At 47.8% G+C, this 23,122-nt stretch overlaps 1 protein-coding gene across 1 annotated transcript in view; it reads right to left on the bottom strand.

Moving 5' to 3' along the window:
- LOC140429425 (inositol hexakisphosphate and diphosphoinositol-pentakisphosphate kinase 2-like) overlaps positions 1-23,122 on the bottom strand; it is a 295,210-nt gene that overhangs the window by 76,584 nt on the left and 195,504 nt on the right. Inside the window, 2 exon segments of the mRNA XM_072516386.1 lie at positions 15,292-15,408; positions 20,036-20,143. Of these exon segments, the coding sequence (XP_072372487.1) occupies positions 15,292-15,408; positions 20,036-20,143 (225 nt within the window).

Below are 23,122 nucleotides of genomic sequence, written 5' to 3'. Positions count from 1 at the left end.
ATGCCTGGGTAGGTCGCACGGTCGGCTGCTCCCGCCGAGAATGGACTTTTGGGCCCTTTTAAGGAGCTCCAGCGGCACTTGGACGACGATTCCCGGTGCGGGAAGGAAGCAGTGAGGTTCCCCCAGCACTGCATGCAGTGGACCAGGATCGGAGCAGTCAAAAAAGTGGCACTAGAGAAGAGAGGAGAACGGGCGCGAAAAAGCAAGATGGCGGCGGGCGGGGACCAGGCAGCGTGGGCTCAGTGGTCTCGGGAGCAGCAGATGTTTTTGAGAAGCTGCTTTGCGGAATTGAAGGCGGAGATGTTGGCTCCTATGAAGGCGTCGACTGAAAGGCTGGTACAGACCCAGAAGATGCAGAGGACAGCGATAAAGGAGGTGCAATAGAAGGCCTCTGATAATGAGGATGAGATCCTGGGCCTGGCTGTCAAAATGGAAGCACACAAGGCGCTGCATAAAAAATGGCAGGAGAAGTTCGAGGACCTGGAGAATAGATCGAGGAGGAAGAATCTGCGGATTCTGGGTCTCGCTGAGGGCGTGGACTGGTCGGATGCTGGGGCATATGTGGCTACGATGCTGAGTACGCTGATGGGCACGGGAGCCTTCCCGAGGCCCCTGGAGGTGGATGGGGCGCACAGGGTCCTGGCGAGGAGGCCGAGGGCGAATGAGCCGCCGAGGGTCGTGGTGGTGAGGTTCCACCGCTTCACCGACAGGGAGTGTGTCCTGCGATGGGCGAAAAAGGAGCAGAGCAGTAGGTGGGAGAATGCCGAAATCTGCATCTATCAGGACTGGTGTGCAGAGCTGGCCAAGAAGCAGGCAGGGTTCAACCGGGCCAAGGCGGTTCTCCACGGAAAGGGGATGAAGTTCGGGCTGTTACAGCTGGCGCGGCTGTGGGTCACGTATCAGGACCGTCACCACTATTTTGATACGCCGGATGAGGCGTGGACCTTTATCAGAAATGAGAAGTTGGACTCAAATTAATGATTTGTAGCATGCTATGGGGGATGCTGGGGAGTGGGAGGGGGCAATGTTTTTTCTTTATGTGGGCTTTGGGGAGGGTTGTCCCCCGCGTTTTCTTGGGGTTGTGTGGGCCTGTGGTCCTGGGCCTTCGGGGATTGGGGTGAGGCTGCAGGTGGAAGGAGCTGCGCCACAAGGGGCGGGGTCGGCCCAGGCAGGGAGCGCAGGCTTTTTCCCACAAAAAATGGGGGGGGGGGCCGAGGCAGGGGGCGGTACTGGCTTGGTGTCCACATTGGTGTATAGGGGGGGACTTTGGCCACCCCACTTTAGTGGGGGGAGGGCTGGAGACACTGTTGCTCTTATTAGCCTTAGTTTTATTAGCTCTAATTATGTCACCATTGCTCACGAGTCGCCAGGTATCTTTCTGATACCGCCACGTGATTCAGGCTGTAGTTATGATTAATAAGACAGCACACCGCTTAGTGAGATTAAATCAACGGTTATTTATTATGTACAGCAATAAATACTTACACAATAATCCTACTTTCTACATCACTACCTACCACTACTGGCCAATACTTAACTTTTGGAAATGGCCCACCAGGTCAGGGAAATGAATGGCTTATCGAATTGGGTCTGGGGAGCGCGATTCAAAAGGCTGATACAGGTCGATGGCTAGGAGTCTCTATCGGGTAGCGATCGCTGGAGTCAAACTTACGGTTGCTGGTCGATGGTTCTTGCGAAGGTTGCGAGCAGGAGAAGAAGGGTGAGAAGGGTCGATCTGAACTTGGCCCCTGTCTTTTATAGGTTCCAGGGGCCTCCCGCCTCTCAGGGCGGACCTTGACCCTGGTCCCAAGTGATTGGACTTGTTCCCAATCACTGGGTTTGATATGCTCCAATAATGGGGCGATTCCTTGATCGTGGGGTGGTCGTTCACCTTTCTTTGTCTCGGCCACTGCTGGCGCCGAGAGGTCTGGATCGGCATTCAATTGCTAATATGTTGCAATTTTTCCCGGGGATAGCCGATTAAACTGCAGATGTCTGTGTTGATGCGCTGCTAATGGTCGCAGGTATCGATCTGGGCCGACTTCCCCAGAGCCGAATACGCTGTTCTGTCTGCAGCTGTCCGTTTGTGCCCTGTTGGCTGCTTTTCCCATCAGCCTTTTCGGTTAGCCATTTTACATCGGGTTTTGGCCAAATTAATCAGGAATCAGCCATTTTAGGCGGCTACATTCCCTACTTGTGATCCTAACGCGAAGCATGAAGGATCACCTAAATTTTGTCCTTTCCGTTCCCTGACCCGGCGGACACACCTCCTACATGGCCACTACTCTGACCCTAGCTATGCACAAAAATTTTTACCTAAACAATTCTAAGGGCGCTATGTCAGGCAGGGGCATGCACCTACAAAATAAAAACTTGGAACCTCTAATTTTACCTAAATACACTATACTCATCAAACATTGCATTATCCTATCTTCCTAAAACATACAACAACAATCATAACATTCAATATACTCTTTCCTGGCTTGGCAGTCAAGCTCAGTGTCATACATTTTTTTGTATATGGAGGTTTTGTACATTTTTTTTATTTACAGAAAAACGCAAGTGCATGTTCTTTATTATTATTGTATTATAGGTCGCGGGGGTCGGGGGTCTGGTCATACCCGAATATAGGGGATCGGATCCGATATACCGGGGTTCGAGCGCGGTACACTCTCCTTCTCCATTTGCGGAGGCGCATAGTCTGCACTGCACAGCAGAGTATCGCCAACGCTAACAGTGCTTCAATTACGTACGACATGGAGTACCAGGTTATGAACCTGTCACACCAGGAAGATGCAGTGTTGCTGGTGACTGGGCTTTGGGTACTGCGGAGCAGTGAAACATTAACGGCAGGGAGGTTTGGAGTAATGGGGTCCGCGTTCCCGCGCAACCAAATGTTCGTAAAAAAGTTCTTGAGCACGATGAAAGAAGTCCTCATGGCTGTCCTCTTTCTTTTTCTTTCTTTGTGTTCTCTGTTTTCTCCGGTCCTGGAGCTTCTGGAGTTCTGTAAAACAAGCATAGTATCTGTAACTACCTTGGTATAATATCCGGTATGTTAGTGTGTCGGTCCTTTTTTGGGGGGCCAATTACACCCTTATAATTGGTCACTATGTGTGACTCCCTCATTTTCTTTTCTTCAAAACAAATGTTAGGACACGGCACACTTCCCAGTGAGGGGCCAGTGCTGATTCACCATCCCAATGTTCTAGGATGTAAATAGCATATGGCAGCAACCTAAAGGTCACCAACACAAAATAAACTTTTTGAAATGAAAATGTCAAATGAGGTGCGTATGGGCCGTGACGGGTAAGATTTGGATGGAGTCCCTGGGTAGGACGGCTACCAATGCCGTATCTCCCCTACCCGAGCGTGTTTGACCAACGGGGGGTCCCCAGGCAGGGCGGGTCCCACGCCGTTTCTCCACTGCCTGAGCACCCGACAAGAACGGGCAAAAATGTAGTCATCATGGTGAGGTTGCTGCTGTGATTCTACCCTCAAATCAGAACGGGCGTCTGACGAAAAGCTAGTTCCTCTGAACGAGCGTGTGGTCTGCTGACCAGATATCTGCAGATAAGCTAGTTCCGCTGAACAAGCATCTGGTCTGTTGACCAGGTATCTGTGGACAAGAGCTCAGAAGTTTCAGGAGAATGGGTGTGTGACAGTGAGAAACATTCTCCTGTCGGACGAACAACACTTAAACAAATGTACGAACAACATAAAACAAGGGCAGCACGGTAGCATTGTGGATAGCACAATTGCTTCACAGCTCCAGGGTCCCAGGTTCGATTCCGGCTTGGGTCACTGTCTGTGCGGAGTCTGCACGTTCTCCCCGTGTGTGCGTGGGTTTCCTCCGGGTGCTCCAGTTTCCTCCCACAGTCCAAAGATGTGCAGGTTAGGTGGATTGGCCATGATAAATTGCCCTTAGTGTCCAAAATTGCCCTTAGTGTTGGGTGGGGTTACTGGGTTATGGGGATAGGGTGGAGGTGTTGACCTTGGGTAGGGTGCTCTTTCCAAGAGCCGGTGCAGACTCGATGGGCTGAATGGCCACCTTCTGCACTGTAAATTCTATGATAATCTATGATAATCTATGATAATCTATGATAATCTATGATAATCCTGCAGGTTCCATCAGGAAGGACAACACTTCTCCCAAGTGTCTCCTTTAAATCATCATGTGGATACCTCAGTTCTTTGTTGCGAACAGGGTCGCAAAGGGGTTGGCGGATTGGGGGTCCGACTCGAGGTCGTCCCCTTCTCCCGGGTGCCAAACTCTGGAGTGAATTAATGTTGAGAGAGCTGCGTGGTGTGAGTTGGAATTGCTTTTGTCGTTTCGGACGAGTCTGCAGGAGTTGTCACAGTGCCAATGAGTTTCGTCGAGTTGTGTGGGGACAAAGTCGGGTCGTCCGTGTGGTTCGGTGGTGTGGTTTGTTTAGAAAAGTGATCATGAAGGGATCACTGGAGTCGAAATCGGAGTCGCTGGGTGTGGGTCCGGTTGTATGGGGATAGTAGGGAGGCGTGCTGTGGCTATCGTCAGAGTCACAGTCGCTGTCTCTGCTGCTGCAGTCTGTGGGCGTTCCGGGGCGGAGTGTAGATTTTGGGGGTGGAGTCGGGGGCGAGTCCGTGTCTGGGCTGGACGTGGTGGGGGTTGGTCTGGTGACGTTGGCTGTGGGCGGGGTGTGGTCTGCTGCGTCAAGCATGACGTGGTGGGCGTGGTTTGACTGTGCTCCATAAACTTTTAACTGATTAATATGAAACCAGGCAGTCTTACCATTTGGGTATTTTATTTTGTAGACTGATGGGCTTACTTTATCCGTAATGGAGTACGGACCTGAGTATTTTGGAGACAGAAATGTGCTGGGGTTGTATACAGACAACATCACTTGCTGTCCTATATCATACTCCGTTGCATGCACTGCCTTATCAAAACAGGCCTTGCTCGGTTTCTTTTTGGTGCCCAGTTTTACAGCGGCTGCTAACTGAGCCGTTTTTACATTAGCAACTAATTGCTCAACGGCTTTCTCGTGGGTGAGGGCCGTAACTTCAGGGCTGGTCAGGTCTAGACCTAACAAGTATTCTGTCCCTTTCATGGGGTGTCCGGTCATGAGGGTGTGTGGGGTGTAACCTGTAGAGGTGGAAACAGTGTTACGCAAAAACATCAGCGCAAAGTGGAGGACAGAATCCTAAGTGGTGTTGTTCTGCTGGACCATTTTTCTGAGGGTAGTTTTTAGGGTCCGATTCATGCGCTCTACTATACCACTCGACTGTGGGTGGTACGCAATGTGAAATTTTTGGGTTATGCCAAATATCGTGAGGACGTTCTGCATGACCCGTCCCGTAAAGTGAGAACCTTGGTCCGATTCAATACTGCGGGGGAGTCCCCATCTTGTAAAGATGTGGTGGGTTAGGATTTTGGCTGTGGTTTTCGCGGTGTTGGTGCGGGCTGGAAATGCTTCCACCCACTTTGTAAAAGTGTCTATCACCACCAGAACATATTTATAGCCATTCCTGCAAGGAGGCAATGGACCTATAAAATCGATCTGGAGGTTAGTTCAGGGGCCTTTAACGGGTCGGGTGTGGCTGAGTTGTGCCTTTTTGGCATATCTATCTGGGTTGTTCTGTGCGCAGATGAGGCAATTCTCAATGTAATGGGATACATCTTCCTTGAGACTTGGCCACCAACAAAGCTGTTTGAGGCGGGCTGCGATGGGATCGATTCCCTGGTGTCCATGACCATCATGGAATAAACAGATTAATTGGTTCCTATCCTGCTCAGGAACTACATAAAGGGTGTCCTTTAACACCACACCGTCATGTGTGGTTATCGTATTTCTGTACCTCTCGTATGAGGCTGGAAACTTCCCTTTCACGATCTCAGTGAGAGCGCTATCCTGCTTCTGGGCCTCTACTAGATCCTCGATCCTAGTCTGCGTGACCTGAACTACACTCACTGGTGCACTCACTGGCGCGCTTTCGGGGGTTTTCCAAAAGTACCCATGCATGGGTCCTGCCTTAGCCAGTGCGTCGGCTTTTACATTTCCAGGTGGGGGAGGAACGATGGTGGCTGCGGACTTTTATAATGCCAAAAGTCCTGTCCTTGGCTTTTTGCAAAATATGGCGGAGTAATAGGGCTGAGAGGAGGGGTTTCCCATCCGCGGAAACAAATCCTCTCGTTTCCCAGAGGGGCAGAAATTCAGTGAGGCTGTTGCAGACGTATAGGCTGTCTGAATATATGTCTGCTGGGCTGGGGAAGGAGTCTGGGTGCTCTACAATGTAGACGATGGCCGCAAGCTCTGCTGCCTGCGCGCCTAAGTGTCCGGGTAATTTTAATGCGATTTCCTCGAGGGCGCGTCCCCCACATAAATGCCACAACATGTTATGCGTTGCCCATCCAGGACTGTGGAAGATTCATCCACATAGATCCTAATGGGGTCACACGTGTCCGGGTGAGGGGGCTCTGAGATGGAGTGGTTAGTTTTCTGGGGCGTGTTTTAGCTATAAAGGGGCCTGCATTATGGTGGGGCGAGATTATTTCACACTCATGGGGGGTTCCGGGTACTGTAAATTGTCCGCTAAGTATGTGTGAGTCTTGGTCCATTTGACTGTGATGTCCCGTCCTTGTAAGAGAAGGGTCCACCTAGCAGCGCGGATTTGGCTGACGGTACCGTCCTTAAGTCGTCCGTCTAGTAAAAGTTGGGTGGGGGTGTGTTCGGTCAAGATGGTGATGGGGTTCAGTCCGGTAATGTATTAAAAGTACTGGACTGCCCAGAAAACTGCGAGCAGGTGCCTCTCACAGGCTGAGAATCCCTGCTCCACAGCATCTAAAATTCGGGAGGCATAAGCCACGGGTCTTAGCTCGTCGTGCCGTTCCTGTAGGAGCACGGCTGAAAGGGTGCGGTCTGTGGTCGCTACCTCTATGGCGTAAGGGGAAAGCGGGTCTGGAACTTGTAGTGCGGGGGCGGCTATGAGCGCCTGTTTTAATGATTCCACAGCATACGTTTGCTGCAGAAGCCACTCCCAGGGGGCTCCCTTCTTTAGGAGGTCTGAGAGGGGCGCTGCCTTGCTGGCAAAACCATCGATGTGGTTTTGGCAGTAGCCAACCAGTCCTAAAAACGACCGGAGGGCTGAAACGTTTTGGGGAAGGGGCAATTTAGCGAGTCAATTCTTTTGTGCTCGATCTCGCGTCTGCCGTGTGTGATAATAGTACCCAAATATACCACTTTCTCTTCCAATATCTGGGCCCTTTTGGGGTTGACTTTACATCTAATGGAATGCAATAATTCCAGGAGTTCGGACAGAAGCTTAATGTGCTCTTCCTTTGTGTCCGTTTGCAGTAGTAGATCGTCTACATACTGTACCAGACATTCGGGGCGAGAAAATTTCGCTAGTCCATTTGCCAGCTGTCGGTGGAAAATGGAGGGGGAGTTGTGGAAGCCTTGTGGCAGGCATGTCCACGTGTACTGCTGCGCTCTGAAAGTGAAACCAAATTTATACTGGCACGCCTTTGCCAATGGAATGGACCAGAATCCATTACTGACATCCAAAACCGTGAAATATCGGCCATGGAGTCCCTGTTTGAGCATTGTCTCGGGACTTGTTGCTATGGTGGGGGCTGCTGCGGGATGACTTTATTGAGTTCCCGATAATCAATGGTCAAGCGCCATGATCCGTCGGGCTTTCTTACTGGCCAAATCGGGGCATTATTAGTTGAGGCTAGCGATCTTAGGACGTCCTGCTCTAATAAGCTCTCGATAACCTTTAGGATTTCTCCCTCTGCTTCTAGGGGGAATCCGTACTGCTTTTGGGGTCTAGGGTCCGGTCCTGTTACTTGTACGGAGCCAGTCATCCGTCCACAGTCGTGCTTGTGGGTCGCGAATGCTGCCCTGTTCTTTTGCAGGACTGCCCTAACCTGCCTGTCCATGCTGAGTGTGGTGGGGTTGAACCAAAACTCGCCTACTGCGCTAATTCTGTTCATATAGTCCCCTATGTTGAGCGTTGCGGGGGCTCTAGCGGATTTCATCATCTTCCAGACACACTGGTTGACTGGATCGAAAGATAGGTGGTGGGAATTCATAAAGTCGATTCCCAAAATGTGTTCTGCTGTTTGGGGCTGGTCGACTAAAACTACGGGGTGTTTTGTGTTAATGGTTCCGATTTGGATGGATACAGGGGCTGTGATGTGTCCCTGCTGTGAGTGGCCTGTGAAGCCGCTGAGGGTGATAGTGGCTGTAGTGGGCCACGTGTCCTGACCAAGGGTGGAGGAATTTAAGGTGGTGCGGGACCCTCCTGTGCCCCAAAGAAACTCGATAGGCTGTCCCCTAATTTTTGCTGCGACTACGGGTCGTCCTGACCCTATCCCAAAGGGTATCCGCAGACCCAACTGGGGGAGCCTGTACACCGTCAGTCCGTTCCGGTCAAGTCTGTCTGATCCGACCGGGCGCTAACGCTATGTATGGGCTCTGCCTTTTTCTTACTGAGTGTGCCTGTCTGTTGGGCTCTCTGTGGCTTTTTAGGGGCATTGCATTCTTTGGCAAAATGTCCCAATTATCCGCAATTGTAGCATTCTTGCGGTTTTGCTGGGGGGCTGCTTTTTCCCTCGTTTACCCAGGCGGGGTTCTGAAGAGTGGTTCTTACTGCCTGCACGTCTGCGGCGGCTTGTTTTTCCTCGGGGGTTTTAGCGGCAGGTTTACTGTGAGCAGACTGTTCCCAAACGCGGGACAATCTTTTTACCACCCACTTCTCATTATGAGCCTCCTCAGAGGGGTCATAATTACTACAGGCATTCTGTCCTGCTTCTGTGGCATGGGAGATAAGGGTGCGGGTCCATTTGGCCATGTTATCTGGGGACAAATAGGCACGGTCTACGTTTCCGAAAACGGCTTCAAAGTGAATCCACAAACGTCCTGCGAACGCTGTTGGGTGTTCAGACTTCTTCTGTCTGCACTTACTTAGGCCACCCACGGGGTCATACCCGATCGCATCTAGGATCGCGGTATGCATTTCTGCAAGGGTGCCCCCTCCTACGTTCTGTGGGTCGGGAAGGGCTGCTGCTACCGATGGGTCTAAGCTTAGGACCATGAGCTTTACCTGCTCTTTCTCATCCAGGCCGTACAAGGTCGCCTGGTGTTTGACGGTGGTAAAGAAATGGTGTGGGTCTGAAGCGGGGAGGAACAGTGTGATTTTCGCACACGCGTCCCGTAATTGGGTCACTGTGAGGGGGGTGGAATATAGGAATTCCGCCTCGTCTGATGTGGCTGTGCGGTGGGTTGTTACAGGGTTCATGGGAGCCTGAACTACCTGCTGTGTGGGGGGTGGGGGTGCTTTCCTTCTTTGGGGCTTTCCCTGCGCACATGTTCCCTGAACATATCTCTGCGCTGTCTCCTGCAATTCTTCCCAATCAGGGCCGTCTTCCTGTTCTAAACTTTCCCCAAAGGTCTCTTGGAATCCCTTTTGGACAGAAAGCAGTGATTGCAGGTCTGCGATTTGCTTTCGGCACTTCGCATGGTCTATGGTACTCTGCCTTTGTACCGTAGTTGCAGCGTGGAGCGCTCTGAAGGCTGCCTTGAGATCACTACATTGTTTTTGTAGCGTCTCCACCTGCTTCTCTGCTTCTTTCTTTACCAGGACTGCACGCTGCGTGTCCTGATAAGCCTTTTCGTACTGGGACTGGAAACTACTCAAATGCGCCAGACAAGACTGGTGACCCCATTTGGCGTCAGCCACCTCTTCGTCCTTTGCTGCTAATTTCCTTTTTAATTCTAGGTTCTCTTTCTCAACATCGCATACATCGACTTTACTCATATGATGTATGCCTTCTATTTCTTTCCGGAGCGTCCTGACGACCTCCTCTGTGCCTTGCAATTGTGCCAGACAGGACACAATTGCCATCGGCTTGCGCGCTTTTGCTAAGCTCTTTTTGTGGATTTCACTCATGTTCTCCCACCAAGTATGCCCTATACGGCCGGGACCCGAGTCGTCATTACTGCAGAAATCATCCCACATGGGCCATCTTTTGCCCTTGAAATATTTCCGAATCGTCTCTTCCCAAATGGGACACTGTCCCACTCTACTGCTGCTGGTTGCTGCGACCGCAAATTCTTCGGGATTCATGAGGCGTTGCATTGCCTGCATGGCCATCTCTCTTATCTGCTTGCTTCGGTCGAATTTGGAACAGGGGGCTAAGGTGGTGTCGTAGATGCGGGTACAGCTTGCGCTAATTTCCGAAAATACCGACCTCCGACAGTTTTGACGCAACAAAATCTATCAGTTTTACCTTTACCCCTGTTAGTTACGCATGCATACACACACTTCCGAATTGTGAATTATTAGCCAGAACCACTTGAACATTTATGGTTTTTGTTTCCAATTGGATTCGAATTCAAATTTCTTGGGTTCTCCCAGAGTGGTTTTCCACTTCTATATCGGGTCCCGACAGAGTCGCCAATTTGTTGCTCTTATTAGCCTTAGTTTTATTAGCTCTAATTATGTCACCTTTGCTCACGTGTCGCCATGTATCTTTCTGATACCGCCACGTGATTCAAGCTGTAGTTATGATTAATAAGACAGCACACCGCTTAGTAAGATTAAATCAACGGTTATTTATTATGTACAGCAATAAATACTTACACAATAATCCTACTTTCTATATCACTACCTACCACTACTGGCCAATACTTAACTTTTAGAAATGGCCCACCAGGTCAGGGAAACGAATGGCTTATCGAATTGGGTCTGGCCTGCGGGATTCAAAAGGCTGATACAGGTCGATGGCTAGGAGTCTCTATCGGGTAGCGATCGCTGGAGTCAAACTTACGGTTGCTGGTCGATGGTTCTTGCGAAGGTTGCGAGCAGGAGAAGAAGGGTGAGAAGGGTCGATCTGAACTTGGCCCCTGTCTTTTATAGGTTCCAGGGGCCTCCCGCCTCTCAGGGCGGACCTTGACCCTGGTCCCAAGTGATTGGACTTGTTCCCAATCACTAGGTTCGATATGCTCCAATAATGGGGCGATTCCTTGGTCGGGGGGTGGTCGTTCACCTTTCTTTGTCTCGGCCACTGCTGGCGCCGAGAGGTCTGGATCGGCATTCAATTGCTAATATGTTGCAATTTTTCCCGGGGATAGCCGATTAAACTGCAGATGTCTGTGTTGATGTGCTGCTAATGGTCGCAGGTATCGATCTGGGCCAACCTCCCCAGAGCCGAATACGCTGTTCTGTCTGCAGCTGTCCGTTTGTGCCCTGTTGGTTTCTTTTCCCATCAGCCTTTTCGGTTGGCCATTTTACATCGGGTTTTGGCCAAATTAATCGGGAATCAGCCATTTTAGGTGGCTACAACTTCGAGAGGGAATCCAATAGGGGGATCGGAGACAGAGGCGGGAGCGGCCGGGGTCAGCAGGAGTCAGCTGACTTACGGAAGTGCAATGGGGGGAGCAGGGGGGTTAAGCAGTTGCTTGGCCGGGGGAGAGGAGGGTTGTGGGGGGGGGGAGAGAACTGGGTTGCAGCTGTGCTGACTGAGGGGGAGTTGAAGGTAAGAGGGAGAGTTGGGGCGGGGAGACTCCGCCTGGGGGCTGGAGAGTGCGGGAGGCGCGGGCACGTGGCTGGCCTAATAAAGGAGATAGCTTGTCGGCAGGGGGGGGCGGGTAGTCCCCTGATCTGGCCGATCACGTGGAACGCGAAAGGCTTGAATGGGCCGTTTAAGAGGGCCCGGGTATTTGCGCACTTAAAGGGGCTAAAGACAGACGCAGCCCTGTTGCAGGAGACGCACCTGAAGTTCTCGGATCAGACCAGACTGAGGAATGGATGGGTGGGGCAGGTTTTTCACTCTGTCTGTCAATACTCTTAAGGGTTCTACCATTTACTGTATCTTTCCCACCTCTATTAAACGCTCCAAAATGTATTACCTAACATTACTGTTCTATGTTCCATTTGTCCAGATTAAACTCTATCTGCCATTTCTCCACCCAAGTGTCCAACCAATCTATATCCTGCTGTATCCTCTGACAGTCCTCATCACTATCCGGCACACACTACAAACAGCAACAGTCCCAGCACTGATCCCTGCGGAACACCACTAGTCACAGCCCTCAATTCAGAAAAGCACCCTTCCGCTGCTTCCCTCTGTCTTCTATGACCGAGCCAGTTCTGTATCCATCTTGCCAACTCACCTCAGATCCCGTGTGACTTCACCTTCTGTGCCAGTCTGTCAGTGGGAACCTCGCCAAAGGCCTTACTGAAGTCCATGTAGTCAACATCCACTGCCCTACCATCATCAATCATCTTCGAGACTTCCCCGAAAAACCCGATCAAGTTAGTGAGACACGACCTCCCTTTCACAAAACCAAGCTGCCTCTCGCTAATACGTCCATTTGCTTCCTAATCAGAGCAAATCCTGTCTTGAAGAATCCTCTCCAAGAATTTCCCTACCACTGACATAAGGCTCACCAGCCTGTAATTTCCAGGATTATCCTTGTTACTCTTCTTAAACAAAGGAACAACATTTGCTATTCTCCAGTCCTCTGGGACCTCCCTTTAACCAGTGAGGATACAAAGATTTCTGTCAATGCCCCAACAACCTCCTCCCTTGCCACCCTCAGTATTCTGGGGGAGATCCCATCAGGCCCTGGGGACTTATCTACCTTATGTTTTCCAAGATGCCCAACACCAGTTCCTTCTTGATCTCAATGTGACGCAGACAGTCTACGCATCCTTCCTCAGACTCATCATCCACCAGGTCCTTCTCTTTGGTGAATACTGATGCAAAGTATTCATTCAGTGCCTCGCCCATTTCCTCTGGTTCCAAGCATAGATTCCTTCCCTGTCCTCAAGTGGGCCAACCCTTTCCCTGGCTACCATCTTGCTCTTTATATGTGTAAAAAGCCTTGGGTTTTCCTTAATCCTGTTTGTCAATTACTTTTCGTGACCCCTTTTATCCCTCCTGACTCCTTGCTTAAGTTCTCTCCTACTTTTCATATATTTCTCGCGGATACATTGGATGAATACATGACTGAAAGGATGGTACAAGGTTTTCTCTTTCCTGGGGCATTGGAACCGGTTCTTGGGGAGGTGGAACCTGTACAAACTGGACAGGTTACACCTGGGCAGGACTGATGACCTTAGGGAGGTACTTGCTAAAGCAGTTGGCAAGGGTTTCAATTAATATGGCAGGGGTGGTAGGAACCTATGTAAGGATTTAAAGCAGGGGGAATCAGGAACAAGAGAAAAAGACAACAAGGAGAATAGGAAAAGTGATAGGCAGAGACATCAAGGGCTTGATGACACTAAAAATTAGTAGGGACAGGACAAGGAACGTTAAAACTTCTAGCTGTAAGGCTCTGTACCTGAATGCTCGGAGCATTCGAAATAAAATGGATGAATTAGTTGCGTAGATAGATGTAAAGGGGTATGTTATAATTGGGATTACGGAAACATGGTTCCAAGATGACCAAGGATGGGAACTAAACATTGAGGGCTATTCAGCTTTTAGGATGGACAGAAATAAAGGAAAAGGTGGCGGAGTTGCATTGTTGATTAAAGAACATATTGATACAATATTGATGAAAGATATCAGCTCAGACGATGCGGAATCTGTATGGGTCGAGTTAAGAAACATCAAGGGGCAAAAAACATTCGTTGAGGTGGTATACAGATCACCAAACTGAATTGGTAAAGTTGGGAATAGCATTATACAGGAAACCAGAGATACATCTGTGATTAAGGTTGACCATAATCTGCATATAAATTGGTGAGTCAAATTTGTCACAGTACAATAGGAGGAGGAATCGCTGGAGTATATACGGGATGGTTTTCTGGACCGATACCCTGAGGAACCAACAAGGGAACAGGCCAAGTTGGACTCGGTGTTGCGCAATGAGAAAGGATTAGTTGGCAATCTTGTTGTGAGAACACCCTTGGGGTGAGTGACATATAATATGGTTGTAAAGAATTCTGAGGTAATTGATTCCAAGACCAGGATCCTGAATCTCAATCTCTCCCTCAATGCCAGCAAATCTAAAGAGCTGGTTATTGACTTCAGTAAGCAAAGTGCTGTGCACACCACTGTCTGCATCAAAGGGGCCGGGGTAGAGGTGGTTGACAGCTTCAAATTCCAAGGCACATCACCAAAAATCTGTGCTGGTCCACCCACGGACGCTACGACCAAGAAAGCACAACAGCGCCTCTACTTCCTCAGGAAACTAAGGAAATTCAGCACACAACACGATGGAGAGTATCCTCAATGTGAAGACGGGCTTTGTCTCCACAAGCACTGTGAGGTGGTTTCTCCTAATGATATCGTCATGGACAAATGCATCTGCTGCAGGCAGTTTTGTGAAGTTGAGGTCAAGTATGTTTTTCACTCTCTTTGGTTCCCTCACCACCTGCCGCAGTCCCAATCTCGCAGCTATGTCCTTTAAGACCCGGACAGTTCGGGCTGTGGTGGTACTACCGAGCCACTCTTGGTGAATGACATTGAAGTTCCTCACCGAGAGTACAATTCTGTACCCATAGCACCCTCAGTGCTCCCTCCAAGTGCTGTTCAACATGGAGGAGTACTGATTCATCAGCTGAGGGGCGACGATACATGGTAATCACCTGGAGATTTCCTGGTCATGTTTAACCTGGTGTCAGAGACTTCATGGGGTCCAGAGTCAATGTTGAGGACAACCAGACAACTGCTTCCTGACTGTATATCCCTGTGCCGTCACCTCTGCCAGATGGTCCATCCGGTTCCATTTCTTTGTTTTCATTGTAGCAGTTTTATGCAACTGAGTAGCTCACTCGGCCATTTCAGAGTCAACCACATTGTTGCCAGTCTAGGGTCACAAGTAGGCCAGGCCAGGTTATCACAGCAGGTTTCCTAAAGGGCATTAGTGAACTAGATGGGTTTTTACTGTAATCGACAATGGTTTCATGGTCATCATTAGGCTTTTAATATTAGATTTTAAATTTTTTTTTAAAATAGAGTTTAAATTCCACCTTCTGCTGTGGTGAGATTCGAACTTGAGTCGCCAGAGGATTACTCTGGTCTCTGGATTATTCGTCCAGCGACAATACCTAAATGCACAAATTTAGTTATCTCTTCAAATAAATTCAATTAATATATTTCAAAATGTTTTCCCGATTGACATTAGATACACTAGCCTGAGTCCACTGCCAGAGACATGGAATACAAGACAACAATTTGATGTTAGCCCTTATGCGTGAATAAGGCCACAATTATTCAAGCCCATAATGGTCAACATATTAAAAATAAATTCTCCAATTGTCAACAAACCAATATAACACTATCACAAAAATCAGTACCTCACGAGAGGCTGGTCTGTATCCAAAACCTGATGGAAGATTTTTATCTTCTTCACACCCTTTCGCACCAGGACTGAAGTGTAATTCAACATGAAACCGTTCCTCTGAAGAAGGGTCCTGAAAGTTAAAGTTATGACAAACAAATATCTGTAGAGCTGAACACAACAAATGGAGTAACTTTCAAGAGAATTTTGCATTTGAAGGCAACCTCAAAGAACAAAGTACAGCACAGGAACAGGTCCTTCGGCCCTCCAAGCCTGCGCCAACCATGCTGCCCATCTAAACTAAAATCTTGTACACATCCGGGGTCCGTATCCCTCTATTCCCATCTTATTCATGTATTTGTCAAGATGCCCCTTAAATGTCACTATCGTCCCTGCTTCCACCACCTCCTCCGGCAGTGAATTCCAGGCACCCACTACCCTCTTGTGTAAAAAAACTTGCCTCGTACATCTCCTCTAAACCCTGCCCCTCGCACCTTAAACCTATGTCCCCTAGTAATTGACCCCTCTACCCTGGGAAAAAGTCTCTGACTATCCACTCTGTCTATGCCCCTCATAATTTTGTAGACCTCTATCAGGTCGTCCCTCAACCTCCGTCGTCCCAGTGAGAACAACCAAGTTTATTCAACCTCTCCTCAGAGCTAATGCCCTCCATACCAGGCAACATCCTGGTAAATCTCTTCTGCACCCTATCTAAAGCCTCCACATTCTCTACTTTTCTTTCTATTCCCTTCTGATTGCACCAACTTTGACCAAGAGGTCTGGTGGGCAATATCTTTGTTGACCTGCACTAATATCACTCTGAACAAGCTGTCAAGATTATCTACAATACCAATCTGTAACTATAATAAATACTTGGGACTTCTTTCAATTATTCCCTACAACAATAGCTTTAACTGCCGCAATATACAACGGTCAATCTTAATACCACGTGGATATAGACAGACCCCGCATGTATATTGACCAGTGACGGCAGGATTGCAGTCAAGGATCCATTAGCAAATTTCTTAACAAGCATCCAAGGAAGAGGATTGTGTTAGAATGCTCCATCTCAAAAGTGGTTTTGAGTGCAGGATGGAGCATATTAAAAAAGGTGTCAAAGGGAATACTTACATGCGGCTGTTCAAACCGACTTACACCATCATGTAGACCAACTGCTGCACAACATTCCAAACTGCCCTGCCTCCAAAGCAGCCTCCACACAGCTAATAAGATTCTGTCCTTCGTTTTCCATTAGTTTCTACACACGCCAGCTTGAGTGGGTTAACTAAAGATGAATGGCTAATTCATAATCATTATAACGCAGTGATCTTTAAAGTAATTTTTTCAAAAAACTTGTGAATATTCAGAGACATTTTCATGCAAAGCAATTAATGCTGACCCAATTTGCAAACTTGTATATTCTTTCTTGAAAGGCTGTTTTGTAAAATTAGCAGGACTAGACCATTCGGTCCTTCGAGCCTGCTTCACCATTCAATATGATCATAGCTGATCAACCAACTCAGTAACCTGTTCCCACTTTCCCCCCATATCCTTTGATCCTTTAGCTCCAAGAGCTATATCCACTTCTTTGGTAGCGAATTCCACTGACTCAGCCATCTCTGAAGACGGCAAAATGGCAATAAGAAAGTAACAGCAGCAGTGGGGGCAACAATCACTAGTTTCCAAGGTGCTAATTCCAGATGCTTCCTAATAAATATATCAGAGATAGCATTTCATAATGGAGCACACAATGTGCAAACTACCTGTCCAAAAGCCTTCGCTCAGTTAATAGAATACAATTTGAAAATGAAAATTGCTTATTGTCACAAGTAGGCTTCAAATGAAGTTACTGTGAAAAGCCCCTAGTCGCCACATTCCGGCACCTGTTCGGGGAGGCCGGTACGGGAATTTATCACCTGAAGTAAAATATTAAATATAAAGTCATCATCTAATTTGGGCCCAAGACCATGATACTGGGATTAAGATACCCATTAATTGTCAAAGGAGTTCATCAGGCCATGCAGGAACTTGGCCCACAAAGCCTCGACAGTTCTGAACTTTTCCCCTCCACAGTCTGAGGAACATACATTTGTACAAGGTAACTTTGGCAGTTTTTTGTGGTCCTCAGAATTTTTAACACAACTTTTTTAAAAATTCATCCATGTTCCAGCCATTCACTGATCAGGAACAGTTATGCAGGAGCTACGGTTGCAGTGTGGGCTGAATGCACCACTACTGGTTCAGCTGCTGAGGGGAGGAATAAAAAGTGCAGGGATGCACTAGTTATCGAGGATTTAATTGGAAGGGGAATAGACAGGTGTTTCTGTGGTTGCAAACAAGACTCCAGGATGGTATTAGGGTCAAGGATATCTCTGAGCGGTTACAGGACATTTTGGAGGGGAACAATGAACAACCAGTGATCGTGGTACTCATCAGTACCAACGACATAGGAAAAAAAAAGGGACGAGATCCTAAAAGCAGAATCTAGGGAGTTAGGAAGAAAGCTGAGAAGTCAGTCCTCAAAAGTAGTGATATCAGGATTACTACCAATGCCATGTGCGGGTCAGATTAGAAATAGCAGGACATATTGGATGAATACATAGCTGAAGTAATGATGTGAGGGAGAGGGTTTCAAATTCCTGGGGCATTGGGACCGGTTCTAGGGGAGGTGGGAACAGCACAAACTGTACAGGTTACACCTGGGCAGTACCGGAACTGATGTCCTGGGGGACTATTTGCTAGTGGTTGGGGAGGGTTTAAACTAATTCCCGTACCAGCCTCCCCGAACAGGCGCCGGAATGTGGCGACTAGGGGCTTTTCACAGTAACTTCATTGAAGCCCACTTGTGACAATAAACGATTGTCATTATTATTATTAAAAAGGGAGCTAGAGAGAAAGCAGAGAATTATAGACGGATAAATCTGACGTCGGTACTGGGGAAAATTCTAGAATCCATTATCAAAATGTTATAGCTCAGCACTTAGAAAACAGTGGCAGGATCAGACAGAGGCAGCATGGATTTATGAAGGGGTAATCATGCTAGACAAATTTGCTGGAATTCTTCGAGAATGTAACTAGTAGAGTTGACAAAGGGGAGCTAGTGGACGTGGTATAGTTGTACATGCACAAGGCTTTTGACTAAGTCCCACATGAGAGATTAGCGTGTAAAATTTAAGTGTCTGGGATTAGGGGTAGTGTATTTAGATGGATAGAAAACTAATTGGCAGACAGGAAACAAAGAGTAGGAATTAATGGGTCTTTTCAAATTGGCAGGCTGTGCCTGGTGGGATACCGCAGGGATCGGTGCTAGGACCCCAGCTGTTCACAATATATATGAATAATTTAGATGAGGAAACAAAATGTAATAACTCCCAAATTTGAAAAAAGCAGGGTGGGAGGGTGAGCTGTGAGGAGTATGCATAGATGTTTCAGTGTGATTTGGACAAGTTAAGTAAGTGGGCGATCGAATGGCAGATGCAGTATAATTTGGATAAATGTGAGGCTATACACTTCGGTAGCAAAAACGATAACACAGGAATTAGGAGCAGAAGTAAGCAATTCAGCCCTTTGAGCCTGCTCCACCATTCAATCAGATCATGGCTGATCTCTGCCTGGTTTAAATCGACCTCCCCCCTTCTCCATATCCCTTTAACCTGTTTTTTTAAAATCAGAAATATATCTCTCTTTCTTGAAACCATTTAATGACTCGGGTTCCACTGCACTATGAGGCAGTGAGTTCCACTAATTCACCATGCTCTGCGAGAAATAATTCCTCCTCATCTTAGTTCAAAATCTGCCGCCTCTCAACCTATATCCAAGACCTCTCATTCTAGAGAAGGTAGATTATCTGAATAGCCATAAATTAGGAAAGGGGAATGTGGAGCGAGACTTGGGTGTCCTCTTACACCAGTCGCTGAAGTTAAGCATGCAGGTACAGGAGGTGGTAAAGGTGGCAAATGGTATGCTGGCCTTCATTGCGAGAGGATTAGCAGGAGCAGTGCTGTCTTACTGCAATTACACAGGGCCTTGGTGATACACACTTGGAATATCATGTGCAGTTTTGGTCTCCCTATCTGAGGAAGAGTGTTCCTGTTCTGAGGAAGGAGGTTTACTAGACTGATTCCTGGGATTGTGGGACTGAAGTATGAGAGATTGTGTTGGTTAGGATTGTATTTGCTGGAATTCAGAAGAATGAGGGGAGATCTCATAGAAACCTATACAATTATAAACAGGACTAGACAGGGTCGATGCAGGAAGGATGTGAGTGTGTCAGAAGCAGCTGTCACAGTCTGAGGATACAAACCATTTAGGACAGAGATGAGGAGAAGTTTCTTCACCCAGAGAGTGGCGAGCTTGTGGAATTTATTACCATGGGAAGTAGTTGAGGCCAAAACATTGTATGTATTCAAGAAGCAGTTAGATATAGCACTTAGGGTGCAGGAGGTCAAAGGATATGGGGGGGAAAGTGGAATTAGGCTATTGAGTTGGATGATCAGACATCACCATAATGAATGGTGAAACAGGTTCAAAGGGTTGAACGGCATCCTCCTGCTCCTATTTAATATGTTTCTATGAATGCGTATGTGCAGCCTTTCCTGATGCCGTTCTGGTCAACGGCAGGAGTTAAGTGATGCTTAAAAAAATACAAAAGTAATTTCAAATTTGAACTTAAAAATCAATTTAATTTTAGAAAACTTAATTTGCATGTAATACACTATAGTACAGAAAATAGGAATAGTATAAAGGAGAAGAAATAATACCTTGTTTGGGTCCTCATACAGCATGATAACAATCTGTGTCATGTAATTAAGTTCACTGGTGTAGTTCAGATAGCCCATTGCCCTTTTCCACTGCTCATCTTTGACCTCCTGCAAGGAAAGAAAAATAAAATCACGCCACTACTTCAAAAGCATTTTATTTATCCATGAGATTCTATGATTTAGTCCATTTCTTCCATGCAATTATCGTGCAGCAAACAATAAATGGCATTTAACAGAACATGCAAACTACAAGTCAATCCCTCCACAGTATACATATATTAAGAATTGAATGTGGAGATGCCGGCGTTGGACTGGGGTGGGCACAGTAAGAGGTCTTACAACACCAGGTTAAATTACAACGTTTGTTTGGAGTCACTATCTTACGGAGCACAGCTCCTTCATCAGGTGAGTGAAGAGATGGGTTCCACAAACTCATATTGACAAAGTAAGAAATCTTACAACACCAGGTTAAAGTCCAACAGGTTTGTTTCGATATCACTAGCTTTCGGAGCGCTGCCCCTTCTTCAGGTGAATGAAGAGATATGTTCCAGAAACATATATATAGACAGACTCAAAGATGCCAGACAATGCTTGGAATGCGAGCATTAGCAGGTGATTAAATCTTTACAGATCCAGAGATGGATCTCCCAGGTTAAAGAGGTGTGAATTGTGTCAAGCCAGGACAGTTGGTAGGATTTCGCAGGCCAGATGGTGGGGATGAATGTAATGCGACATGAATCCCAGGTCCCGGTTGAGGCCGCACTCATGTGTGCGGAACTTGGCTATAAGTTTCTGCTCAGCAATTCTGCGTTGTCGCGCGTCCTGAAGTCCGCCTTGGAGAACGTTTACCCGGAGATCAGAGGCTGAATGCCCTTGACTGCTGAAGTGTTCCCCGACTGGAAGGGAACATTCCTGCCTGGTGATTGTCGCGCAATGTCCGTTCATTCGATGTCGCAGCGTCTGCATGGTCTCGCCAATGTACCACGCTTCGGGACATCCTTTCCTGCAGCGTATGAGGTAGACAACGTTGGCCGAGTCGCACGAGTATGTACCGCGTACCTGGTGGGTGGTGTTCTCACGTGTAATGGTGGTATCCATGTCGATGATCTGGCACGTCTTGCAGATTGCCATGGCAGGGTTGTGTGGTGTCGTGGTCACTGTTCTGAAGGCTGGGTAGTTTGCTGCAAACAATGGTTTGTTTGAGGTTGCGCGGTTGTTTGAAGGCAAGTAGTGGGGGTGTGGGGATGACCTTGGCAAGATGTTCATCTTCATCAATGACGTGTTGAAGGCTGTGAAGAAGATGTCGTAGTTTCTCCGCTCTGGAAAAGTACTGGACGACGAAGGGTATTCTGTCGGTTGTGTCCCATGTTTTTCTTCTGCGGTTTTTTGCTGTGGCGCGTTGGAACTGACGATCGATGAGTCAAGCGCCATATCCCGTTCGTATGAGGGCATCTTTCAACGTCTGTAGATGTCTGTTACACTCCTCCTCGTCTGAGCAGATCCTGTGTATACGGAGAGCTTGTCTATAGGGGATGGCTTCTTTAATGTGTTTAGGGTGGAAGCTGGAGAAGTGGAGCAACGTGAGGTTATCCGTGGGCTTGCGGTAAAGCGAAGTGCTGAGGTGACCGTCCTTGATGGAGATGAGTGTGTCCAAGAATGCAACTGATTTTGGAGAGTAGTCCATGGTGAGTCTGATGGTTGGATGGAACTTATTGATGTCATCGTGTAGTCGTTTCAGTGATTCTTTGCCGTGGGTCCAAAGGAAAAAAATGTCATCGATGTACTTCTTCATTCAGCTGAGGAAGGAGCAGCGCTCCGAAAGCTAGTGATATCGAAACAAACCTGTTGGACTTTAACCTGGTGTTGTCAGACTTCTTACTGTGCTCACCCCAGTCCAACGCCAGCATCTCCACATCATCATATAGACAAAGTCAATGATGCAAGATAATTACCTGCAAAGACTCGCATTCAAAGTAAGTCTTTACATTTCCAGACGGTGTGACTGGAGAGAGGGATAATCACAGGTTAAAGAGGTGTGAATTGTCTCAAGCCAGGGCAGTTGGTCGGATTTCACAAGCCCAGGCCAGAAAGTGGGGGGTGAATGTAATGAGACATGAATCCAAGATCCCGGTTGAGGCCATACTCGTGCGTGCGGAACTTGGCTATCAGTTTCTGCTCGGCGATTCTGCGCTGTCGCGCGTCCTGAAGGCCGCCTTGGAGAACGCTTACCCGAAAATCAGAGACTGAATGCCCTTCATTGCTGAAGTGAGTTGAACCAGGAATGTTCCTCATCACAATGGACGTCTCGGCATTCTACACCAGCTTCCCCCATGACAACGGCATTGCTGCAATAGCCTTAGTACTTAACACCGGCCACTGCCAATCTCCAGACGCAATTCTACAACTCATCTGCTTCATCCTGGATCACAACGCCTTCACCTTTGACAACAAGTTCTTCATCCAGACACACAAAACAGCCATGGGGATTAAATTCGCACCTCAATACGCCAACATCTTCATGCACAAGTTTGAACAAGATCTCCGAGGTAGGTTCTTTACTCAGAGTGGTTAGGGTGTGGAATGGACTGCCTGCTGTGATAGTGGAGTCGAACACTTTAGGAACTTTCAAGCAGTTATTGGATAGGCATATGGAGCACACCAGAATGACAGGGAGTGGGATAGCTTGATCTTGGTTTCGGACAATGCTCGGCACAACATCAAGAGCCGAAGGGCCTGTTCTGTGCTGTACTGTTCTATGTTCTTCACCACACAGGACCTCCAACTGGCGCTAGACACAAGATATATCAACGACATTTTTTTCCTTTGGACCCACGGCGAAGAATAACTAAAACGACTACACAATAACATCAGTAAGTTCCATCCCACCATCAGACTCACCATGGACTACTCTCCAGAATCAGTTTCATTCTTGGACACACGCATCTCCATCAAGAACAGTCACCTCAGCACTTTGCTTTACAGCAAGCCACGGATAACTTCACGATGCTCCACTTGTCCAGCTTCCACCCTAAACACATTAAAGAAGCTATCCCCAATGGACATGCCCCCATATACACAGGATCTCAG

This window comes from Scyliorhinus torazame, chromosome 9 (genome assembly GCF_047496885.1).
Source record: "Scyliorhinus torazame isolate Kashiwa2021f chromosome 9, sScyTor2.1, whole genome shotgun sequence".
Lineage (NCBI taxonomy): Eukaryota > Metazoa > Chordata > Chondrichthyes > Carcharhiniformes > Scyliorhinidae > Scyliorhinus > Scyliorhinus torazame.
The sequence above is the reverse complement of the archived record's forward strand: the minus strand, read 5'-3'. Positions and strand labels throughout refer to the sequence as shown.